This window comes from Callorhinchus milii, unplaced genomic scaffold (genome assembly GCF_018977255.1).
Source record: "Callorhinchus milii isolate IMCB2004 unplaced genomic scaffold, IMCB_Cmil_1.0 Scaffold29, whole genome shotgun sequence".
Classification (NCBI taxonomy): Eukaryota; Metazoa; Chordata; class Chondrichthyes; order Chimaeriformes; family Callorhinchidae; genus Callorhinchus; species Callorhinchus milii.
Window position 1 is genome coordinate 903759 of NW_024704770.1, and position 24250 is coordinate 928008.

The following is a 24250-nucleotide window of genomic DNA, read 5'->3' on the forward strand; positions in this document are numbered from 1 at the left end:
ACCCCCACCCCCCCGCCCAGCTGATCCGACTATTCACATCTTGAAAGGAACTGGGATGTTTTTTAAGTCTTAAAACAATCCTGTAAAAAATATATTATCTACAATAAATTCTTTAGCGCCCACGACCTGTGTTCCCTCCCTCTGGCACCGCAAGCCCCCGCCTACGTGACTGACAACACCTCCGCGCTCTCCAGGTCACAGCACCGGCTCCACCATACAGCGTTGGCTACAGAACGAGCTGTCAGACTGACCCCCCCCATCCCACAAGCAGCACACCCGGCCCCCAGACCCCTATGAAGTATTAGCAGAAAAACAAACTAGGTTTTGTACGCAAACCCCACCCCCCACCGCCACCCACCACCACTGATTGTTGGCGACAGTCCGAGGGACACAGCCCGCCCACCCGCCCCTCACTACCGGCCGGCCTTGGCATCGCCTATGGCCCCCCACACGTCGAAGACGAACTCGTCGGGGAAGGCAAAGTCTCCGAGCTCCTCGTCCAGAGCCTGGGCAAACTCGTCCGGGTTCAGCTTGTCCTTACCCAGGTCCACCATGGTGGCCGCTGTGGAGACACAAGAGAGAACGGGACCGCAGTGAGTCTCGGGACCGTACACGGTGACTCGGAATAAGAAACTCAGTAATAATAATAATAATAATAATCCTTGCATTTGATATAGCGCTTTTCACGTCGGGAGGACGTCCCAAAGCGCTTCACAGAACACACTGTAAAGTGAATTGACTGTATATTTGTGGGCGAACGCGGCAGCCAATTGCGCACAGCAATGTCCCACAAACAGTCGTAGATTGAAAATGACTAATTTTATTATTGTTTTTGGTTTTGGAGGGATTATTATTAGGCTCTGTGTGGAGTAAGGAAACTTGCCCAAGGTTTGGCCCTGTGCCATAATAATTATCCCACTTGATATAGAGCCTTATCACATCTTCGAGACATCTCAAAGCGCTTCCGATTGCCCCCCGCAGCGTCAGACAAAGAGCCGTGGATCAAATGACCAAATTGTTAACATTTTAGTTATTTTTTGAAGGAATTTATTACCGCCCCCGCCCCCCCCCCCCCCCAGAAAGTATCAATACTGTTATATTTGGCGCCTTGGGACGTCCACCTGACGCGAAAGGTGCTGCACAAATGGAATTTGTTGTCGTTGTTGATGCAGCGCCTTTCGAGTCAGGTCATCCCAAAGCGCTTCACAGGATATACAGGTGACCGTATGTGTTTGGGTGGGCGTCTCGCGAACAGCCGTGGAGTGAGGGGCACAGTTTATTTGGGGGATTTGTTGGCCAGGACGTCGGGGGGGCGAAGAGAGAGAGAGAGAGAAAAACTCCCCTCAGGATATTCGTCGTATTTCCCCCCGCTTCTCTGACTGGATTCAAAACACGAGGGAGAGGGGATGAGGAAGGGTGAGGGTTCGTATAGAGTATAAACACCGCCTCAGAACAGTTCGCCAAAATGCTTTGTTTCCGTTTTCTTTGGTCAGCCGACACAAATGTGGAAACCCATCGCCACGTTTAAAAGAGTCTCCAAACCCAACTGAGATTTCCCTACATCCCACCTTCACCTGGAAATCCCAGAGACAGGGATCACTGCCTGGCCAGCTTTCCCGCTGCTTGTCCAGCTAGGACCACCCTCCCCGTTAGTTAGTTAGTTGGTTGGTTGGGTAGTTAGGGCTTTGGCTGCGGGGTTAACAGGAGTTGAGGGGGAGGATTCCCTGCCCCCAGTGACTGGTCGGCCCTTCCAGGTCCTGCCGATGAGACAAGGCCGGGCTGTGCTGTCGTCGGCAGTGAGTGCCCTGGAACACTGCGGCCCCTCCTGGCTCAGGAACCGGGTCTGGAGACCGCCTGGCTCCATTCCGACAATCCATTGCCAGTTCAGCTCCAAGGAGACCCTGGCTGACCTCCCCGCCTCGCACTCCCTTAGCTGTGATCAAATCACAGGTTACGGCAGCGAGTGCCACCCGCGGTTCCACACCACAGCGTGAAGCCAACAAACCGAACTGAACACAGCACAAAACTGCAGGCGGCAGCGGTCTGACTCCAAGTCTGACCAAAGCGACGCTCAAGACAGAAATAATTTAATGTGAACACGTTGGCTCTGAGAGCGAGAGGGAAAGCGTGAAGCAGGCAGCACGAGCCCAGGGAATTAAGACGTCTAAACTTTTCTTAAAAAACACATTGCAGATCAGAGTGAGGAATCTGGAGCACAGCTCAAACAACCCCCTCTGATTTTCCTCAACAGGAAATTCAGTCTTCGCTGTGTTCAGGAAACCTCGTGAGCGGCTTCCTGGCTGGCGAATGAACTTGTGTCATTAAGTGCCACGGACGGGCGCCAAAATCAAACAAGTCAACCAGTTCCATTTCCGCGCAACCTTGAAGGAATCGGCGAGCGGTTAACCCTTGCCATCGGTTTCACCGTCCGACAGGCGACGCAGAAATCCTTCACAACCCTGACCTTTGTGGTGGGCCGGCAAAATAAATTCTCCTGAACATTTCTTGATTTATGGCATAAATTGCCCTGCACCAGTACGAATGTTCATGGGGGATTGGGGGGGAGGGTGGTGCGTGGGTACTTCCAGCACGAGGTCCAAAGGTTGGCAAACACTGACCTAAACTGTGCCAGGCCAGCACTTAAACGTCACAGGTGGCACCAATAGTCTGGACTTCACAGATGTTGCTGCATAACTGTTTACTCTGAAAGCACGCAAAGCATCTGCTTTTATGATTGGGGTTGTGAGAATTTGCTATGCTAAGCTTTCAATCAAGAAGCAGACAGACATGATGTTATCAACAATAATCCTTGCCATTTGATCCAGCGCCTCATCATGTCTTCGAGACATATTAAAGCACTTTCCAGGATATACATATTACAGCAACTCTGTATTTTGTGGGCAGCCATTTGCGCACAGTAGAGTACCACAAACAGTTGTGGATTGAGTGACCAAATTATTATTTTTCTGAAGGGATTATGTCTAAATCACTGGTGAGACCACACTTAAGATACTATGTACAGTTCTCGTCGCCGCAGTACAAAAAAGATATTGGAGAAATCGAGAAGATACAGAGGAGGGCAACCAAAATGATTGAGGGAACGGAGAGACTGGGCTATGAGGAGTGACTGAGTTAATCGGGCACGTTCACGCTGGAAAAGAGAAGATTGAGAGGCGACAGGATCGCTGTCTTTAAGATTCTAAATGGGCAAAACAATCTAGATCATGACCGGCTGTTTCAACTAGTCCAGAATAGTAGAACCAGAGGACACGGCCTGCGATTGAAGGGGTTAAATTCAGAACAAATCTACACAAACACTTATTTCAGTGAGTGAATAGTGAACCTGTGGAACAGGCTCCCCGGGGAGACGGATGAAGCAGGAAATGTTGGTTCTGTCAATCACAGATTAGATAGTTTTCTTTTTGGAAATAACATTGTGGGATACAGTACATAAGTGGTTTAGGACATATGTCCATGCGACCGTCGGGAAGACGGAAGGTGAACTAGATGGACCTTGGTCTTTTATTCGTCTAGCATTTCATATGTTATTATCATCCCCGGAAAGCAATAACAACCAGGTTCCTACTTATTGCTGGGTAAACAAGAGACGTGTGGAGCAAGGAAACTTGCCTACAGTTTCGCCGCTCGGGAATCAAACCCGGGTCTTCTCGCTTGTGAGCCGAGTGGTCTAACCACTGTGCTATAGGCCTCCACAATTTGACTGCAGTGCAGAATGATTGTGTGCATTTTGTGGGAGATTGCACCAACTCTTGACATATTTCCCAATGTGACTTCACAATTGAAGATAAAAGGGTGAAAAACAATTTGCTTAGACCTGAGAGGAAGCAAAGCCAAAGTGGAAACAACGTGCACCAGACAAATACACTGATAGACGAGAGAGTATGAGTGAGAGAGGGGTCTATGAATGGTGGGCTTGTCATTACCCTCAACGTAAGGACAATGCGGGGACTCAATAAACTGCAATTGAGACTGGAGCGATATAGTATAGGCAGAGCAGAGGTCTTTGGGGCTATAACAACAATAATAATAAAGTGTAGTGACTGTGTGTAGCTTGTGGACGAAACGCACCAACCAATTGCGCACAGCAGCGTCCCACAAACAGTCGCCAATTGAGTGACCAAATTTTTTATTTTTATTCAACGGATTATTACCCCCCGGAAAGCGATCGACTTAACAACTGGGTCTCTGTGTACTGCTCGGTAGGCAGAGGCGTGTGTGGAGTAGGGAAAGCTGCCTACGTACGGTTTCGCTGTGACACCCCCGAGAATCAAAACCCGAAACAAGAACTCTCACTTGCGAGGCGAGGGTGCTAACCACTAAGCTACAGGACTCCTTGAATCTGAGTTGGAGTCCTCTTTGGTTTGCGAGCTTTTGCCAAGTGAATAATCCTTTGGCAACGAGCAGCGAAGCCTCCGAGTGCACTGGAGACAACAGGCGCACTAAAACAAACAGCATGGGAATGCTACAGGAGACCAGCCAAGCCTCCCACACTCTTCAGCTCTGGTGCTCCTCACTCGATGTGCTCGGCCAGTCACGTCTCCATCCAGGCCTTTATTTTCCAGCCCTGCTGAATATCCCTTCCAACCCAGAACCAGCCTTTCCAAGGCAGCAAAAAAAAACAAGAGATTCGGGGTTACAAAGGGCAATTTCAGGGTTGACCACAAAGTAGTATTTCTTTATCCCAGAGGATTGCACTGAAATACGTAAAGCGAACAACAACCACTTAGTCTCCGCGCTTGCTGATGCCCTCCACCTTGTCGAGTCCTGCAGCATCGTGGTTAGCGTGCAGGCAAGAGGAGCCGGGTTCGATTCCTGGCCAGGGCGAGACCTTAGGCAAGTTTCCTTACTCCACCCACACACACACACACACTCACGCCTCTGTTTACCCAGTAGTAAGTAGGAACAAAAACAACTTGCATTTACACAGTGCCCCAGAGTGCTTGACAGTGGAGCACGACACCGAGTCCAGGGGGGGTACTGTAGACACAGTCGAAGAGGAAGACGGGGAAGGCGGAGGGATAGAAGGCGAGAGTTTCGGGGCTGAAAGCGCGGGCGAATGATGGCGCAATGGAGGGCATGGGGGACAAGCAGGAGGCTGGAGCCAGTCGAGTGGAGGCAGCGGGTTGTGGGTCGAGGGGTAAGCAGGTCGGAGAGGTGGGGAGGGGTCAGGGCGCGGAGGGATTTGAAGTTGAGTGGGAGGATTGTGAAATCGAGGTGGTCACAGGCTAGTTTAAAAAAAAAGCAGCTTCTCTCACCCAGGTCCGTGTCCCTGATGCCCATGTAGCTCTCGAGCAGGTCATCCACCTTCTTGATGGCATTCTCTTCAAACACCGAGGGCTGGGAAGAGAACAGGAGACTCCGGTCAGAGCAGTTATGTAATCAGAGGAGGTTACAGGGCACACACATACTCACGCATACATACACACGCGGGGGAGCTCGACGGTGTATCCGCTGGGCAAAGCTTCCAGGATGATGGGGTGTCTGCCTAATAATAATAATAACAATAATCCTGGCAGTTGATACAGCGCCTTATCACGTCTTCGAGACGTCTCAAAGCGCTTCACAGCGCCTTTCGTGCGGGGCAGCGCCTCAAGAGCTCTTAACTCATGTTAAATTAAAGCAAAGTATCTTCATTAACCCTTACGTTTGCAACGTCGTGGTTTTTCACGTCAGGACAAACGTCCCAAAGTGCTTCGCAGGATTCACTGGGAAATGCGGCGACTGAGTATTTTGGGAGCCACACGCAGCAGCCAATTTGCGCACAAACATGTCCCACAAACAGCCACGGGGTGAGTGAGTGACTGATATTTGTGTGTGTGTGTGCGTGTGTGTTGGCCAGGACACCGGCAGACAGAAACTCCCTTCTCTTTCCCAATAGCGCTGCAGGATCTTTATCATCCACCTGAACAGGCAGACAGAGAGCTCAGGTTAATGTTATTATTATCATATAAAGTCTCATCTGAAGGACGACACGACATTAAGAGTCTCATCTTAAATGACACGAGACCTGACATGGGGCTTCAAACCCACACCCTTACGCAGGACACGGATTGAGAACAGAGCTGTGCACAAACTGGCTGCCAGGTTCTCCCGCAGAATACAGTCCCTACGCTTTGTGTTAAAAGTCCCGTGAAGCACTTTTTGAGACTTCCTCTTGAAGTGAAGGGAGTTGCATGAAATGCAAGGAATATCATCACAGAATCCTACAGTACAGAAGGCGCCCCCATTTGGCCCATCGTGCCCATGCCGGCTCTTTGAAAGAGCTACCAACTAGTCTCGCTCCCCAGCTCTTGCCGCATAGCCTTGCAGTTCTTTTCTCTTTTCAAGTAAATATCCAGTTCCCTTTTGAAACCTATTATTGAATCTGCTTCCACCTCCCTTTTAGGCAGCGCATTCCAGACTTTCAACAACTCCGCTGTGTAATAAAAAAGGCTCCTCATCTCCTCTCTGGTTCTTTTGCCAACTGTCGTAAATCTGTGTCCGCCGGTTACCGACTCACCCGCCCGCCAGAGGAAACAGTTCCTCCCTATCAACTCTTATCAAAACTCCTCGTAATTTCGAAATAAAAATGAAAAAAAATAACAATTCAACTTTCCCTTTTGTTTCCGCTGGATATTGCTTAACGTTACCCAAAGGAATGAAAAAGACTGTCAGTGCGAACCAAAATAGCCCAGGGTTTGCAAACAAGTGTGACCTCTCTGTGGGTGGGCCGGGGGGAGAGAGGGGTTGGAAAACCAGGGAAAAGAGAATTACATTAATTTCCTGGACCAGAGAGGGCTTCTTGGAACCGCACAACGTATTCCCAGAATTGCACATGGATCGGGCCACCTGCGCAGCGATTAGATAATGGGAAGACAATCTCCACGTTTGTTCGTCCTTTCTCAGTCATTCCAGATTCATAAGAGTTTATAGCACAGAAGGCCACCTCGTCTGTGCTGGAGCTCTCAACAACAACACCAACAACAAAAATGACATTTGCGGAGCGCCTTTCACTTCGGGAGGACGTCCCAAGGCGCTCTCTCCTCTAACGCACAATCCACCCGTGGAGTCCTGTAGTGTAGTGGTCAGAGAACTCGCTTCACAGGCGAGAGGACTCGGGTTCGATTCCCGGGCTGGGCAAAGCTTTAGGCGAGTTTCCTTACTCCAAAAGTCTCTGTTTACCTAGCAGGAGGTAGGTTATTAATCGGTTGGCGGATCGCTTTCCAGGGGTAATAATCCCTTAAAAAATAATTAAATTTGGTCCCTCAATCCATGACTGTTTGTGGGACTTTGCTGTGGGCAATGGCTTCCCACAAAGTAAACAGTCAATTTAATTTACAATATATTCTGTGAAGCGCTTTGAGATGCCTTAGCGATGTGATAATGCGCTATACCAACTGCAAGGATTATTATTATTACTGAAGCTCTCTAATAAACAATCGACACTGGAGCTCTCTCCTCTATTCCTCGATCCCCACAGGAGCTCTCTATTCTAACCTTTAAATCCCTCTGCGGTCTTGGCTCACCCTATCTATGCGATGTCCTCAAACCTTGCCAACCTGCCCCCTCCCTCCGCCCGGCGGTCTCCAGTCTGCTTCATGTCCCCTGTCCCACCTTGACGGTGAAGCTTTCAGCGTATCTGCCCACACTCTATGGAACTCCATCCCAGAGTCCCTTCAACTCACCCCCTCGCTCACCTCCTTCAGGTCTGCCTCAAGGATTCCTCTCTAACTGCACTGTCAGCCGTCTTCCACCCGACCCATCCTACCTCATTCTCAACTCCGGTGCAAACCCTGGACTGTTCAATGCTTTGGGACATCCTCCCGATGTGAAAGACGCTGTGTAAATGTAAATCTGTATTAAATTCTACTGGAGCTCTCTACTCTAACCCTCAATCCCCATTGCAGCTCTCTACTCAATCCCCATTGGAGTTCTCTACTCTAACCCTCAATCCCATTTGCAGCTCTCTACTCTAACCCTCAATCCCCATTGCAGCTCTCTACTCTAACCCTGTTCCCCTGTTCTTTGCTGGTGCTCCCCCACTGGAACAATCTGCTTTATTCCCATTGTGTTGGTAGAATCATAGAATTTTACAGCACCAAAGGAGGCCATTTAGCCCTTCGTGCCTGTGCCAGCTTTTTTGGAAAGAGCTGCCAACTAGTCCCACTCCCCCCGCTCGTACCCCAAAGCCCGGCAAATGTTTCCTTTTTAAGTAGCTATCCAATTCCCGTTTGAAAGCTATTATCAAATCTGCTTCCACTACCCTTTCAGGCAGTGTGTTCCAGGCCGTAACAAATTCTCCTCACCTCCCCTCCGGCTCTTTTGCCAATTTTCTTAAATCTGTGTCCTCTGGTTTCCCGACCCTCCCGCCAGAGGAAAGTTTGTCCCTATTTACTCTATCGAAACCCCTCATAATATTGAGCAGCTTCTGGCAATGCTGTTTTAGCTGGTGTAGCTCCAGCGGTTACCCAACACACACTCTGGGGTCCCCAAGTCTTGGTTCTTACCAACATACGCCGAATACTCTCTCTGGAATTAGGTTTAGCAAGATGTGTCCCTCGGATGGGGAGACAGCGAGAGAGACACAGGGAGAGAGAGAGAGAATGCACATTCCATTTCCATATCTGGTACACATATGTGGAACACACGTATCAGACGCCCATCTGACCAAGAGAGAAATGCCATGCTGACTCCCCCCTAGTGGAACAAATAAAATGATAATTTGGTCACTCAATCCACGACTGTTTGTGGGACACTGCTGCGCACAATTGTCACTACGCTTCACAGTACATCCTGTGAAGCGCTTTGAGACATCTCAGCGACGTGATGAGGCGCTGTATCAAACGCAAGGACTATTATCATTAGTAGTAGTAGTATTATGATCTGACCTAATCCTATTGTGTTTGCACTGGTGCTCGCTCTCCCGCCCGCACGTCGCAGTATTGTCTCCGGGCGTTTAAAGCACGAGTTGGATCACCCTGACCAGTAACCCGACAGTAGGAATCCTGCTCCGCTGAGGTCCAGAGCTCAGCAGCCCCAGCTGCTGCTCTACGTACTGCAGAGCAGAGGGGAAATCACAGCATGTTGCTGACTAGCACCAGCCTCAACCTAGCAGGTCTCAAGACCCGGAAAGGAGCTTTGCTTTGCTTTTCTGCAGGACGTTCAAGTCATTAACGGCAACGGCTGACATAAAATTCCCAGTCGAACAGGGACTCGTTTCAGTCAGTACCCTCATTTATAAGAATAAGTCTTTGCAGCGCATAATCGCTACTTCAAAGGGCTTCACAGTATTTTGATAATAATCCTCTAATAGTAATAATCCTTGAATTTGACATCGCGCCATATCATATCACTGAGCATTCTCAAAGCGCTTCACGGGATAGACTGTAAAGTGTAGTGACCATATATTTTGTGGGCGAAACACAGCCGGCACTTGCGCTCTGCGACGTCCCACAAACAGTCGTGGATTGAGTGACCAATTTTTTTTAAAAAGGGATTATTAGCCCCAGAAAGCGATCCAACAATCGACTAACAACCGGGTTCCTACTGACTGCTGGTAAATGGACGTGGGTGGAGGAAGGAAACTTACCTCAGGTCCTCTCGCTTGTGAGGCGAGTACAGGACTCCAGTATTTGCTGTGAAGTGCAATGACTCTGCATTTGGAGACAAACGCTGCAGCCAATTTACACACAGCAAAGTCCCACAAACAGACATGAAGCGAGAAGCTGATTTTAACTGGAAGATTGTCGGCCAGACACCAGGAGAGAGGAACTCCCTTCTCTTTTCCTACAGCGCCGCGGGAGCTTTGATGTCCACCTGAGCAGGCAGACGGGAGCTCGGTCTAACATCTCATCCGAAGGACAGCGCAACTGACAATGCAACATTCCCCTCAGCGCTGCACTGGAGCATCAGCTTAGACTAAGTGATTCCAAGTCCTGACGTGGGGGCCTGAACCCTTCTGACTCAGGCGAGAGCGCTATCGACTGAGCCAGGCTGGCGCACGGCGACTGAGCCAGGCTGGCACACAGCGACTGAGCCAGGCTGGCACACACACAGCGACTGAGCCAGACTGGCACACACACAGCGACTGAGCCAGGCTGGCACACACACAGCGACTGAGCCAGACTGGCACACTGCGACTGAGCCAGACTGGCACACACACAGTGACTGAGCCAGACTGGCACACGGTGACTGAGCCGGACTGGCACACAGCGACTGAGCCAGACTGGCACACACACAGCGACTGAGCCAGGCTGGCGCACGGCGACTGAGCCAGACTGGCACACACACAGCGACTGAGCCAGGCTGGCGCACGGCGACTGAGCCAGACTGGCGCTCGACACTGAGGGGCTGAGAGAACCCGGGTCCTCCCACTCGCGAGAGCGCGCTAACCGCTAACCGGCTGCGACGGCTCTACACCCAGGATGCGGTGCTCAGGCTGAACGCTGGACTGCCTAGTGCGGCAGAGCTGGCAGGGGGGATCAACCCCCCACCCCCCACCGCTCGACCACCTACCAAGTCTTCCACAGTGGCCAGGCCTTTGGAGCGAAGTCGCAGCGTCCCTTTCCCCGTCCCCAGCTGCTCCCCGGTCCCGGACCTGCCCCCTCGGGAACGCTGGCCGATCATGTCTGAAAGAGACGAGAGCGAGAGGCGGGGGTTAGTGTGGGTGGGACCGGGCGCTCCCAGCCTCGAGCTGATTCTCTTGGGCACTGAGAATTGACCCTTAACAGCCTGTCCAGACAGTGTGTACGTACTCCACCCTAGTGCAGTCACACACTGGCACACAGCCAGCTGGAGTTACACACGCGCTCACAGCTGTAGTGACACACTCCCTCTCACTACTGGAGCTCTCAATAATAATAATAATCCTTGCATTCGATATAATAATAATAATAATCCTTGCATTCGATATAGCGCCTTATCGCGTCTTCGAGACGTCTCAGAGCGCTTCACGGAATGCAATGTAAAGTGAATCGACTGTATAGTTTGGGGGCTAAACACAGCAGCCAATTGCGCACAGCAGCGTCTGTCCCACAAAAACCATCGTTGACTGAAGTGATCCGCCAATCGACTAACAACCACGTTCCTACTAATTGCTAGGTAAACAGAGACATGTGGATTAAGGAAACCTGCCTAAGGTGTCACCCCCTCCCTGGGAATCGAACCCAGGTCCTCCCGCTTGCGAGCCAAGCGTGGTAACCATTTCCCTGCAGGGCTCCATAAAGTTACACACTCGCACTAATCAACACGAGTTGAGGATTATCAGGAAATTACAGATGAATTGAAGCCAACGACTTGTGGACGTCATAAGCGGGAGAGCAGAGAAGCCATGCTGACACGGCTGACAACTCTCCCAGCGATGCCATGCCAAGATTCAGCCTCGGATCAATCACAGCTTATTCCCTTGCCAGACACTCACCCTGTTCCTCTCTGATCCTCTCAGCTCCCAGCACTCACACTGGGATGGGACCTTAAGGTCGAAGAGGAAGGCTTCATGGGTGATGTGAAAATGTGGAAGGAGGGGACGAGGCGGAGGGATTGAGGGAGAGAGTTCCGGGGCGGAGAGGCTGAAAGCCCAGCCATCGATGGTTGGAGCGGAGGGGGCTGAGGGACAAGCAGGAGTTCGGAGCCAGCCGACCGAAGATGGTGGCGTGGGGTGGGGGGATTCAGCAGCCGGGGAGAATAAACAGAATAACCGAGGGCGCAGAATCTCTCTCTCCACCTCAGGCACTTCATGCCTGATTATAATATTAATAATAACAACAATAGTCCTTCCATTTGACACAGCGCCTTATCACGTGGTTGGGACGTCTCACGGCGCTTCACGGAATATAATGAAGTGTAGCGACTGTGGGCGAAACACACAGCAGCGTCCCACAAACAGTCGTGGATTGAGTGACCAAATTATTATGATTTTTTTGGAGGGATTATTATCCTCAGAAAGCAATCGGCCAATCGACTAACAACCGGGAACCTATTCACTGCTCGGGTAAAGCGAGACATGCGGAGGAAGAAAACTTGTCCAGCCCGGGAATCGAACCTGGGTCCTCTCGGTTGCGAGGCGAGAGCTCTAACCACGAAGCTACAGAATTCCACTGATTATGGTGTGGGGGGGGGTTGTAAAAGTCCAACACAATAACATAATACAGCACTCTCTCCCTGGCTCCACACAGCTATACTTTAGTAGGTCACTGAGCTACAGTGTTAACTCTAACTTTCCCCTCAGATACTCTGCCAAGACCAACAAGCTGACAGATTCCCTCACAAAACTCCAGCAACCCAGAGATGTTTACACGGCTTGTGCAGCTAACAGCAATGAAGAGGGACCTTTAAAGATCATCTTTTCCCGGTCCCTCAGAGATGCCCATCAGATAAAATGCCCAATAAATGTCCTTTGAAGTTGTCCAGCGCCTTGGGACGTCCTCCCGACGTGAAAGGCGCTCAATGAATGGAATCTTGTTGTTGTTGTTGTTGTTGTCCTCGCACAGTTCGGGATCGCAGGCAAGAGAGATAGAGAGAGAGAAACAGAGAGACGGAGAGAAACAGAGAGAGACGGAGAGAGAGACAGACTCACAAATGCCCCCTGTACACAGCAACAACAAGGTACGTTTACACGGCACCTTTCACGTCAGGAGGACGCCACAAGGCGCTGGACAGTGAAGGGTTTGCACCCAAGCTGGGGTTGGGGTCTGGTGGGGTCAAGGGCGGGGGTGGGGGGGTGTTGGATGACCGAAGGTACAGCTGAAGAAAGATCTTGAGACGGGCTGCGAAGGAGGAAAGCCTCCGGGATGGAGTTCCAGAGGGTGGGGGCAGAAGAACTGACCGCAGGCGGTGGAGCGGACAGGATGGGGGCCTGGGGCTGACCAACAACAGAAATATTAATAAGAGTGTCATTAACACGGGATAAAGTCTCGTAGCACTTCAGAGAGATCTGGGTTAGATTCCCTGGCGGGTCAGGACAGGGCGAAACCTTCAGGCAAGTTTCCTCACTCCACACACGCACACGCACGCCTCTGTTTACCCAGCAGTAAGTAGGAAGCCGTTTGCGACCGGTCGACTGGCAGATCATGTTTCCGGGAGTAATAAACACTTCAAACTAAAAAAAAAATTGATAACTTCAACCCCACCACTGTTTGTGCGCAATTAGCAGTCGCGTTTCGCCCGCAGAAAAAAAATACAGTCAATTCACTTTACAGTGCATCCTGTGAAGCGCTTCGAGACGTCTCGGGAGACGTGATAAGGCGCTGTATCAAATGCGAAGATTATTATTATTATTATTATTGTAATACTGCATTATTATTATTAATGCTGCAAAGTGAATTGACTGTATATTTTATGGGTGAAAGGAGTAAATGAAGACACTCAGCTGGTAATAGATGGGGCTGGAGTGTGCAGTAAAGCTCAATGGACTGAGCAGAGGAGCAAACAGGGCTCCCATGTAATTTATAGACACACACACACACACTCTCGCTCTCTCTCTCTCTCTCTCTCTCAGGCAAGCCAGGTAGATGAGATTTCCACCAGCGGCTGATCCTGCGAGCTCCACAACGGCTTTGGCTGTGCCGTGCCGGGTGATGCCAGAGCTGACAGGAAGCGCTGGCTTATTCCGATCAGTCAGGAAGCCCGGGGTTCGGCCTGGAGCCAGCGAGTGGGTTTGATGTGTGAAAGCGCCGAAAACCACATTGTAAAAACTGGGCCTGGAATTCACTGCGTAAAAGCCGCAACGTCACTGGATTTAAAGGAGACGATCGGAGCCCTGAGAGGGTGTGTTGCCAGGTCTTCCCTAACCCACCCACCCCTCGCAATTACCTTCCCACCTCCTCGTTCTTCGCTCGCCCCCCCCCCCACCAAATCGTGGAGTCCTGTAGTGTAAGCGAGAGGCCCCTGGTTTGATTCCCGGGCAGGGAGTAACCTTAGGAAAGTTTCCTTACTCCACACGTCTCTGTTTACCCAGCGGTAAGTAGGGACAGGGTTGTTAGTCGATTGGCGGATCGCTTTCGAGGAGTAATGATCCCTCAAAACGAACGTTTGAGGGACACTGCTGTGCGACAATTTGCTACCGGGTTTCACTCACAAACTGCGCAGTCGATTCACTTTACAGCATATCCCGAGAAGCGCTTTGAGACGTCCCGAGGCTGTGATAAGGCGCTGTATCAAATGCAAGGATTATTATTATTATTATTAACTCAGACCTGTTTCATCAGCAGTCAGTTTTCAGTCACGTAACATGCACGCGAGGTCACACAGCTCCCAGGAATTCTCTTCGAAGTCATTCCACCTCGCGCCTTCCCTCTCTGTTTTCGAATCCAGACACCCACCGTGGAACAAGTTCGCTGCTGGTGCCTTCGATCACCTCCCTCCCACCCCCTATCTCATCTTCCAACCTGCTCAGTACCTTGTGACGCATTGAGACATTTTCCTACGTGACTGTCCTTAAACGTGTGGGGGAGAGGGGGTGGGTGTGAAAAGAGGTAAGCGGGATATCCTCGTTACCAAGCTGAACTGGCCCCAAGGTGACATGCCCGGCAATGGATTGCCAGAACAGTGCCATCCCTCTGTGACGGTCTCCAGTCCCGGTTCCTGAGCCAGGAGGGGCCGCAGGGTCCCAGGGCACTCACTGCCGATGGCAGCACAGCCCGGCCTCGGCTCATCGGCAGGAGCCGACCAGTCACTGGGGGCAGGGAATCCTCCCCCTCAGCTCCTGTTAACCCCGCAGCCAAAGCCCTGACTGACTGGGGAGGGTGGTCCTCGCTGGACAAGCAGCGGGAAAGCTCGGCCAGACTGGGCTCTCCATGGCGAGCTATGCGTCTTTTTCTTTAAGTTCAAATGTTGCCCTTTGTGTGGGGGCAGAGAATAGAAGAAGCAGTGATGCAGACGGCTCCTCACTCTGGTCTGTGAGCCTAAGCGCTGCGAGACACTACCCCACGTGAAGGCTGCTACGTAAGGGCAAGTTGCTGTGTGTCATTTGGTTTCACCCCCCACTGCTGCAGACAAATCCAGCTCTGAACGATTGCCCTACCCTCCCTGTAGAGTCAGCACACAGCTCCCTCTACTGATGTTTGGTCAGCAGCCGGGTGTCTGGCGCATGCGGAAACCCATCGCTGTGTTTAAAGAGTCTCCAAACCCAGCTGAGAATTCCCTGCGTCCCACCTACACGTGGAAATCCCAGAGACAAGACCGTTTGAATGGAACGCGCTCTCTCTCTCTCTCTCCCTTCCCGGAGGGACGCTTCCCGATTACCTAATTCCGGTAAGTATTAGGCGCAGGTTGGCAAAACGCTTGGGTGGTGGGGGGTGTGTGTGTGGGGGGGGGGGGAGGAAGCCCAGAGTGTGTGTTGGGGGTACTAAAACCACACGCAGCTTGGCCATCGGTATCATTGTCTGGCCGAGCTTTCCCGCTGCTTGTCCAGCTAGGACCACCCTCCCCGCTAGTTAGGGCTTTGGCTTGCAGGGTTAACAGGAGCTTCTTAGTTGCAATGCATCATCTCCACGAGCCTTGCACCCCCCCCACCACCCAACACCCCCACCCCATAAAACCTCCCTAACCAACCTGCATTGGTGACTTGCCTGTTAATCAAGACAGTTTGCTGCGCCGCTCAGGGCAACCCTTGCACTGCACTGCCACCTGCTGACCATCCTACAAGGTGCCACTCACTCACTCACTCTCACTCACACTCACTCACACTCACTCCACAACCCACCCAAACTTGAATCAAAGATTGATTCGAACGTAAATGAGGTTAAGGCGGAAAACTCAATGGCCAGTCTGTGCAGCCAACGTCCCCCGACTTGCATTCACGCAGCGCCCCTCACGCTCTCCGAGCCGCGCCTCGGAGAGCTTCACGCAGGATAAGATCAGAGGGAAGGAAAGAGGGTTGTGGTTGGATGAGTAACGAGTTTCCAAAGAAAAATCAAAAAGGCAAATTATTTTCTGCGTGCGTATTAGCAGCCACTTCTGCTCAGTCTGGGCGGGGGCGACTGATTCTATTTTATCCGCCTGTCTGGCAGTTCTCCAATATATTGGGGGAAGTGGGAGGGGGAAGGAAGGGAAGGAAAAAAGACATTCCTGTCACAAACGCCTGCAATAACACACAATAATAATCCTTGCAATTGAAACAGCGCTTTATCACGTCGACGAGACGTCTCAAAGCCCTTCACGGGATTTTGCTGTGATGTGGAGAGGTTGTGTGCATTTATAGACGATACCTGGAATAACAAGAGGAATCCTTGCAATTGCTACAGCGCCTTATCACAGCTTCGAGACGTCTCAAACCGCTTCACGGAATATGCTGGAAAGTGCAGTGACTGTATATTGCGTGGGTGGTGTTCGGGAATTCAACCTCTCTGCCCCCTCCCTTTGGGACTCCATCCCAGGGTCCCACTGCTTAACCCATCCCCTCCTGTTTCAAGGTCCATCTCAAGACCTTCCTCTTCGACCGCGCTGGTTAGCAGGGGAACCCGAAGACTGTCCGGCAACTCGGGATGTCTTCTGCCCAACGTGAATGGACTAAATGAATGACAAAACAACAACAACCGAAGGCATGGTCAAAGAGGGAGGTCTTTAGACGGGACTTGAAGGAGGCAAGAGATGAGCAGCCAACAAAGAGACTCTGAAAGGGGGGGGGGGGAAAAGAGGACACTCACCGAACGCTTTCTGAGGCTCCACCAGTCGCAGAGTGAACACCCTCCCCCTCACCAGGCCCTTCAGCATCTTGGCCACCTCAAAGTGGCGGGTCGCGATTACGCTCTGCCCGTTGATGGACTCGATCAAATCTCCCACGAAGATCACGTTCATCCTGTCCACGATGCTGCCCTCTTTGATCCTCTGCCGGAACAAGGCACAGGGTTAGAGGGGGTGGGCGGGGGGGAGGCTCTGTCCTCTGGAGATCGGCCACGAAAACCTACAGCAAAGGAGCCGGTGGGGAAAGGTTCCGACGGAAATCGTTCTGACGGCCGGCCAGAGCGGTTACGGTGTGGAACAGCCAGCAAGAAGTCACATCAGTGGGGGCACGCAGGAGGTGACAACGGTTGAGGGCAGAATCTGCGTTAGCTTTCCAAAGGGAACTAGATAATAATAATAATAATAATCCTTGCATTTGGCATAGAGCCTTGTCACATTATCGAGACGTCTCAATAGTGCTTCACAGGATACACTGTAATGTGAATTGACTGCGTATTTTGCCGGCGAAACGCAACAGTGCCCCACAATCAGTCGTGGAGTGAATAACCAAACCACTATTATTATTTATTTATTTACTCATTCATTTATTTATGGGATTGTTACCCCTGGAAAGCGATCCGCAAATTGCCTAACAACTGGGTTGCTCGTTACTGGGTAAACAGAGGCGTGTGGAGTAAGGAAACTTGTCTAAGGCTTCGCCCTGACCCCGAGCGGCCCCTGGCACGGTTAATGTAAGAGGGCAGTCCCCAAAACAGTAGGGAACTCCCTAACCATCCATCACACCAGCGTGTGAAACCAATCTGTCTTTAACACCACCACCAACACCCAGTGTGTGTGCAACAGGACCCGACCAACTGCACAAGATAACTTGGGGTCGGCCAACGCCCAGGATAAGCTCATTTAACTGCCCGGCACTTACATCACAGAGTGTTACAGCCTTCCTGAAGTGAGTGGAGGGCGGGCGGGGAGATAAGAAAATGACACGATACACAGCTGTTTGTGGCACGCTGCCACGTTTCGCCCACAACATACACAGTCACTTACACTTTACAGCACACTGAGTACATACTGAGTCCCGCAGCTCAGCGGTTAGAGCACTCGCTTTGCAAGCGAGAGGCCTGGGTTTGATTCCCGGCAGAGGGCGAAACCTCGGGCAAGTTTCCTTACTCCACACACCACACACACCTGATAATAATCCCTCCCAAAAAAATAATAAATGGGTCATTTCAATCCACGGCCGTTTGTGCGGGGACGCCGCTGTGCGCAATCGGCCGCCGCGTTTCGCCCACAAATATACGGTCAATTCACTTTACAGTCTATTCTGTGAAGCGCTTTGAGACGTCGAGAAGACGTGAAGAGCGCTATAGCAAATGCAAGGATTGTTATTATATCCTGTGAAGCGCTTTGAGAGGTCAAGCACTCGCTCCGGGATCCCAACCCGCGTGAACGGCACACTGTTGGTTGTTATATGAAAGCACATTGTTGGTTGTTCTTGTCTCAACGATGTGATAAGACAGGGATCAAGTGCAAGGATTATTATCATCATCATTATTATGCACTCGTCCATTGAGAAAATTGACATTTCTCCTGTGCCTTTCGCATCGGGAGGATGTCTCGGAAGGCGTTTAAATAACCACAGCAGCCGAGGGCACAAACCTGGGCGGTTTCCGTGCTCAAAGGGAAGCTCAATGTTGGACAACAGGAGGCGTCCCATTGCGACAGTCAACTCCCGGGAAAGAGCCAAAATGCAGAGCAAAGCTCCTCACATGTCACCTTCATTAACGCGCAAATGAACCAAGCCTGAGTGAGTCAATGTACCACACCGCCCGCCACTGTCTCACAGCTCAAGGAGACAACCAATTCAAAGCCCAATAATCTCCACAAAAATACACACACAGAGCACACACACACACACACACAGAGCCCACACACACACACACACACAGAGCCCACACACACACACACAGAGCCCACATACACACAGAGCCCCCCCACACACACACACACACACACACACACACACACAGAGAGCCCACACACACACAGAGCCCCCACACACACACACAGAGCCCACACACACACACACACACACACACAGAGCCCCCCCCCCCACACACACACACACACACAGAGCCCACACACACACATAGAGCCCACACACACACAGAGCCCACACACACACACACACACACAGAGCCCCCCCCCACACAGAGAGCCCACACACACACACACACAGAGCCCACACACACACACACACATAGAGCCCACACACACACACAGAGCCCACACACACACACAGAGCCCACACACACAGAGCCACCACACACAGAGCCCCCCCCCCCCCACACACACACACCACACACCCCACACACCACACCACACACACACACACACACACACCCCCACACACACACACCACCACACCACACACCAGAACCCCCCCACACACACACACAGATCCCCCCCACACACACACACAGTGCTGGCAGTTTGAGCCCTTCAGACATTGTCCGTGACGCGACGTGAGGAGGTATAATTTCCTATGAAGTACCTTTGGATTGGGGTTAGGGGTGAGGCAAACGCAACAGCCAATTTGTGCGCAACCCTGAAGTGAGCGACCGATTTCACTTGGGGTGGATTGTTGGCCAGGACACCGGGCGAGAGAGAGAGAACCCCCCCCCCACCCCCCTCTTCTCTTTCAGAATCGCACCTCAGGATCTTTTAATGTCCACCCGAACAGGCGCGGACGGTGAGGCGGGGGAGCTCAGACTGTCGCGCCCGAAGGATGGCACCTCCAATGGTCAGAGACGGTTCAAGACATGCCGTGTGCCTGCGACTGCCAGGGTGACGGAAGGCGACCTGGTCGGACCTGGGGTCTTTCTTCGGCGAGCATCTCCTCTGCTCCTCGCGAATGGTGAGCGAGCGACTATTTCGGGAAGAAGTGGGCGAGGATTTAAGATTAGAAACCGGGAGAGCAAAAGAGGAAGCTGGGAAGGATCGTTGCTCCCGGGGGATTTTTTTTGCTGGACTGGATATCGGAGCAGTTATAACTGGGCGGCGTTCAATGGGAATGAGGACAAGTTGCATTTACGTAGCGCCCTTCAAAGCATATCAAACGTACCAAAGGATTTCACGCAACCAACTGAGCCTGAGCTGGGGGGGGAACGAGGTAGATTGGGGAGGAGAGGGGGTGGGGGGGGGGCGGGGGAGTGAGGAAGGGAGAGAAGTGACCAAATGTGCAGTTAAAAAAGTCTTAAGGTGCGTAGAGAGGGTATCAGAGGGCATAAGGAAGGAATTGGGAGCTAATAATAATCCTTGCACTTGATATGGCGCCTTTTCACGTCGAGACATCTCAAAGCGCTTCACAACGCTTTCACTTCACACTGTAAAGTGTTTATTTTTTGGGGGCGAAACCCGGCCACCAATTAAGTAAGATAAGAGTTATGGCAGATCCAGAAGGTTGTGGGATCAAACCCCCCCCCCCCCCCACGTCGGAAATTTGAACTCGCAGAGTCGAGGCCAGGCCGATTTCATCTGCCCACCCACCCACCGCCCGCCCCACCACCCATTTCATCTGGCCCACCCACGCCCTCCATCAACCGGAAATGTTATGTTTCTGGAAGGGAAACACAAATCTATTGCTTATGGGGCCCACCGTCTTTTCCCAAATAGTGCATCCGGCCCTCACCAGACAAAAGGTTGGACCCCAAACCCCCGCCCCCACCGCGGCTTCTTTGGAGGAGCAAATCAGGGCTCAATGGCTCAAACCTCAGCGCCTTGGGACGCCCTCCCGATGTGAAAGGCGCTGTACAAATGTAATCTGTTGTTGTTGTCAAATGCCCATTTTCTGTGCTGTGGATTGCTATTGTTCGATGGGGTTTTCCCCCCCCACCACCCCCCAGCCGTGTGTCTGTCAACACACGTGGAAACCCACCACCGTTGCTTAAGGGACTCCAAACGCGCATCATGATAATAATCCTTGCATTTGATATAGTGCTTTTCACATCTTCGTGACGTCTCAAAGCGCTTCACAGAATCTACTGTAAAGTCTCTAAACCCAACTGCGAATTCCATGCATCCCACCCACACATGGAAATACCAGAGATAGATTGTTGGAAGGTTAAGAGCACTCGCCTCGCAAGCGAGAGGCCTGGGTTCGATTCCCGGCACCTTGTGCAAGTCTCCTTACTCCACGCACACACACCTGATAATAATCCCTCATAAAAAAAATAATAATTTGGTCACTGAATCCACGGCTGTTTGTGGGGGCACTGATGTGCGCGATTGGCTGCCGCGTTTCACCCACAAATAAGCAGTCAATTGACTTTACAGTCTATTCTGTGAAGTGCTTTGAGACGTCGAGAAGACGTGAAAAGTGCTGTATCAAATGCAAGGATTGTTATTATGATTCGCGCCCTCTCTCTCTCCCTGGAGGGACACATCCTGCTTACCTAATTCCAGAGAGTATTAGGCGCAGGTTGGCAAGAGCCAAGGCTTGGGGGGACCCCAGAGTGTGGGTTAGGGTAACTGCTGGTGCCTTAACCAGTTAAAACCGCATCGCTTGCCATTGATATCTCCGTCTGGCAAGCTTTCCCACTGCTTGTCCACTCTACCCATTAGGGTATTTGATTTGCAGGCTTAACAGGAGCGGTGTGGGAGGATTCCCTGCCCCCAGTGACTGGTCTGCCCTTCCAGGTCCTGCTGATGAAGGGGGAAGACCAGGGAGAGGGAATCCTCCCACTCAGCTCCTGTTAACCTCACCTTATTCTCAGGATGGATTTGACTCCAAAAAGTGAGAGTTCATTCACTCAGCCCCTTCAATAAGAAAGCCACCCACCTTTATGAAGGCGTAACCTGCCCCGTTGTCGGTGATGGTCAGCCCTAAAGCGTCCTCAGACTTGTAAATCTCCACCTCCTTCCTCTGCCCTTTGATGTGAGCGAAGATGAAGTCTTCAAGCCCGATTTGTCCCCCCAATAGCTTATCCATGTCCACCTTGTGCGTGTTCAGGGTGCAGAACATGATCTGCGGGAAGGAAACAACAACAACAACGAAATTACATTTGCAGAGCGCCTTTCACGTCGAGAGGACGTCCCAAACGCTGAACAGTCAGGTGTCGGGGCCCGAGCATGAGGGAGGGGTGGGGTAGGGGTGAGGGAAGGCAGAGAGGCGGGAGGAAGACCAAAGGCAGGGTCTTGAGTCCAGGATCGAAGAGCAGGGTCTTGAGTCCGGCCTTGAAGGAGGCGAGGGAGGAAGCGAGGCGAAGGGACCGTGGGATGGAGTTCCAGAGTGTGGGGGCAGAGAGGCTGAAAGCCCGGCCACCGATCATGAGAACACACGAGCTGCAGAGTTTTGGATGATCTGCAGGTTGTGAAGGGAAGAGTTGGGAAGGCCGATGAGGAGGGACTTCCCGTAATCGAGCCTTGAGGTGACAAATGTGTGGGTGAGGGTTTGGGCAGCCTGAGGGGTGAGGCAGTGGAGGAGTCTGGCAATGTTGCGGAGGTGGTGGCAGGCAGTGCCGGTCATGGCGCGGATGTGGGGGAAGAAAGAACAGTTCAGGGTCAAACAAGACACCCAGGTTCCTGACTGAATTAGTGAGGTTGAGTGTGCAGCCGTGGAGGCTGATGCTGCCAGCGCCCGAGGTGCGGAGGGACTTGGTCTTGCTGACGTTGAGTTGGGAGAAAGTTGGCCCTCGTCCAGGATTTGATGTCGGACAGGCAGTCGGTCAGGACGCCAGTAGTCCTGGAGTTCAGGGTGGGAGGCAGAGTGGTGGAGTGGGTTCCCAGAGCAGCTGACAGCTCGCGGGGCAAAGCAACAACCGACACGTCACACGAACGACAAGCCCGGAATGCCGTCTGCGGTCAGGATGCTCACCCGACATCAGTCCAACCGAGTGGAAAAACTCAGCGTGCAAACAAGAGATGAAATCAGGGAGTGGGGGGTGTGCATTGGACAAAGCGCACACACCCTTCAGGGCAATAAAAGTGTTGATCTTCCTACTCCCTCGAGGTATTGAATCACGCGCTCACGCTGATCAACAAGGCAGAGCACCTGTGTTTTGCGCAGTTCTGCACATTTTCAACAGCAAAACATTAGCCCTTTCATAACCATTGAGTGACCATTTTTTTTCGGGGGGGGGTGGGGGTGGGGGAGAGTTAACTACTCACTGCTAAGTCAACAGTGACGCGCGGAGCGAGGAAACTCGCTTAAGGTTTCACCTCTTTATCTCTTCTCAGAGTCACTCCCCGCAGGTGTAACTCCCCCGGGCGACCCTAAAAGAGCGAGAGCGTTGGGGGCCCCCTCCCCGGAAGGCACACTGGGTGTAAATGCTGGGGAGGCTGACCAGCTAAAAACTAAACCTCCGCAACAAAAGCCGACGTGGCCGGGACCACTCGGCGGGTCAGGCAGCATCTATGGAGAGAGGAGAGGGAGTCAACGTTTCGGGTGGGGGTGGTTAGGGGGCCAGACAGTGATATCGATGGCCGAACTGCGCGGGTTTTAGCTGTTAGACTCCAGCTGTTACCCCCAACGCCCACTCTGGGACCCCCCCGCACCCTAACCCCCGCCCCCCCACTCCAAGCCTGGGCTCTTGCCAACCCGCGCCTAATACTCTCCGGAATTAAGCGAGCAGGAGACAGCCCCTCGGAGGACCAGATGGTGCGTTCTGTTCCAGGGACAGGAATTTCCACGCGAGGGGTGGGATACACGGAGCTCGGTTGTCGTGGCGCTGTTGCTCGGGGTGGGGGTGGGGGGAGTGGGGGGGAGGGGGGAGGTGTGGGTGGGGAGAGGGGGAGACACAATCACCATCGTTGTCACCGCTCCACAAAGTGGCTCAGTGCCCCGTCCCTCAATTTCCCGTCTACCCCCTTTTTTCCCCCCAAATTCCTTGCCCCTACATTCCCTCCTCCATCTCCCTCCCCATCACCCCCCCCCCCACGCCTTCCTCACCCTATCCCCCCTCGCTCCTCCCTGTCTGCCGACCCATTACCCCTCCCTCACCCATTCCCCCCCACCGCGCACACTGCTCCCCCTTTCCCCTCTTCTTCTCCCCCACACACTCCTCCATTCACCCCGTAACCCCCTCCGCTTCGATACCCGAGTCCCCCCTCTCGCTTCTTACCCCACACCCCCACTGCCCCTCCCCACACATTCGCCTCACACTCCTCCCCTCCCCTCCCTCCTCCCTCCACCTCACTCACCCTCCCTCCCTCCTTCACTCACTCCCTCACACTCCCACCTTCACTCCCCCTCGTCATCTCCCCTTCCTTCCCTCCCACTCCCCACCCTCTGCCACCCCCTCCCTCGATCTCTCTCCTCTCCCTCCTCCCTATGCCCCCACCCCTATCTCTCCCTCTCTCACCCCCTCCCTCTCCCTCCCTCTCTCCCCATCACTCTCACCCTTCTCTCTCTCTCCCCCTCACCCCCTCCCCTCACTCCCCTCCCTCTCACTCCCCTCCCTCCCTCCCTCTCTCACCCCCTCCCCTCCTCCTCCTCCCTCCCTCTCCTCTCTCACCCCCTCCCTCTCTCACCCCCCCTCACTCCCCTCTCCTCTCACCCCCTCCCTCTCACTCC

General features: G+C 52.5%; 1 protein-coding gene across 1 annotated transcript in view; it reads right to left on the bottom strand.

Moving 5' to 3' along the window:
- Positions 1-413: 413 nt before the first annotated feature.
- Positions 414-24250, bottom strand: part of LOC103171870 (PDZ domain-containing protein GIPC1) — a 24548-nt gene continuing 711 nt past the window's right edge. The window contains exons 2-6 of the mRNA XM_042344732.1: positions 21518-21703; positions 16644-16824; positions 10516-10628; positions 5277-5358; positions 414-562 (exon numbers count right to left, since the gene is read on the bottom strand). Coding sequence (XP_042200666.1) covers positions 414-562; positions 5277-5358; positions 10516-10628; positions 16644-16824; positions 21518-21703 — 711 coding nt within the window. The remainder of the gene's footprint in view (positions 563-5276; positions 5359-10515; positions 10629-16643; positions 16825-21517; positions 21704-24250) is intronic.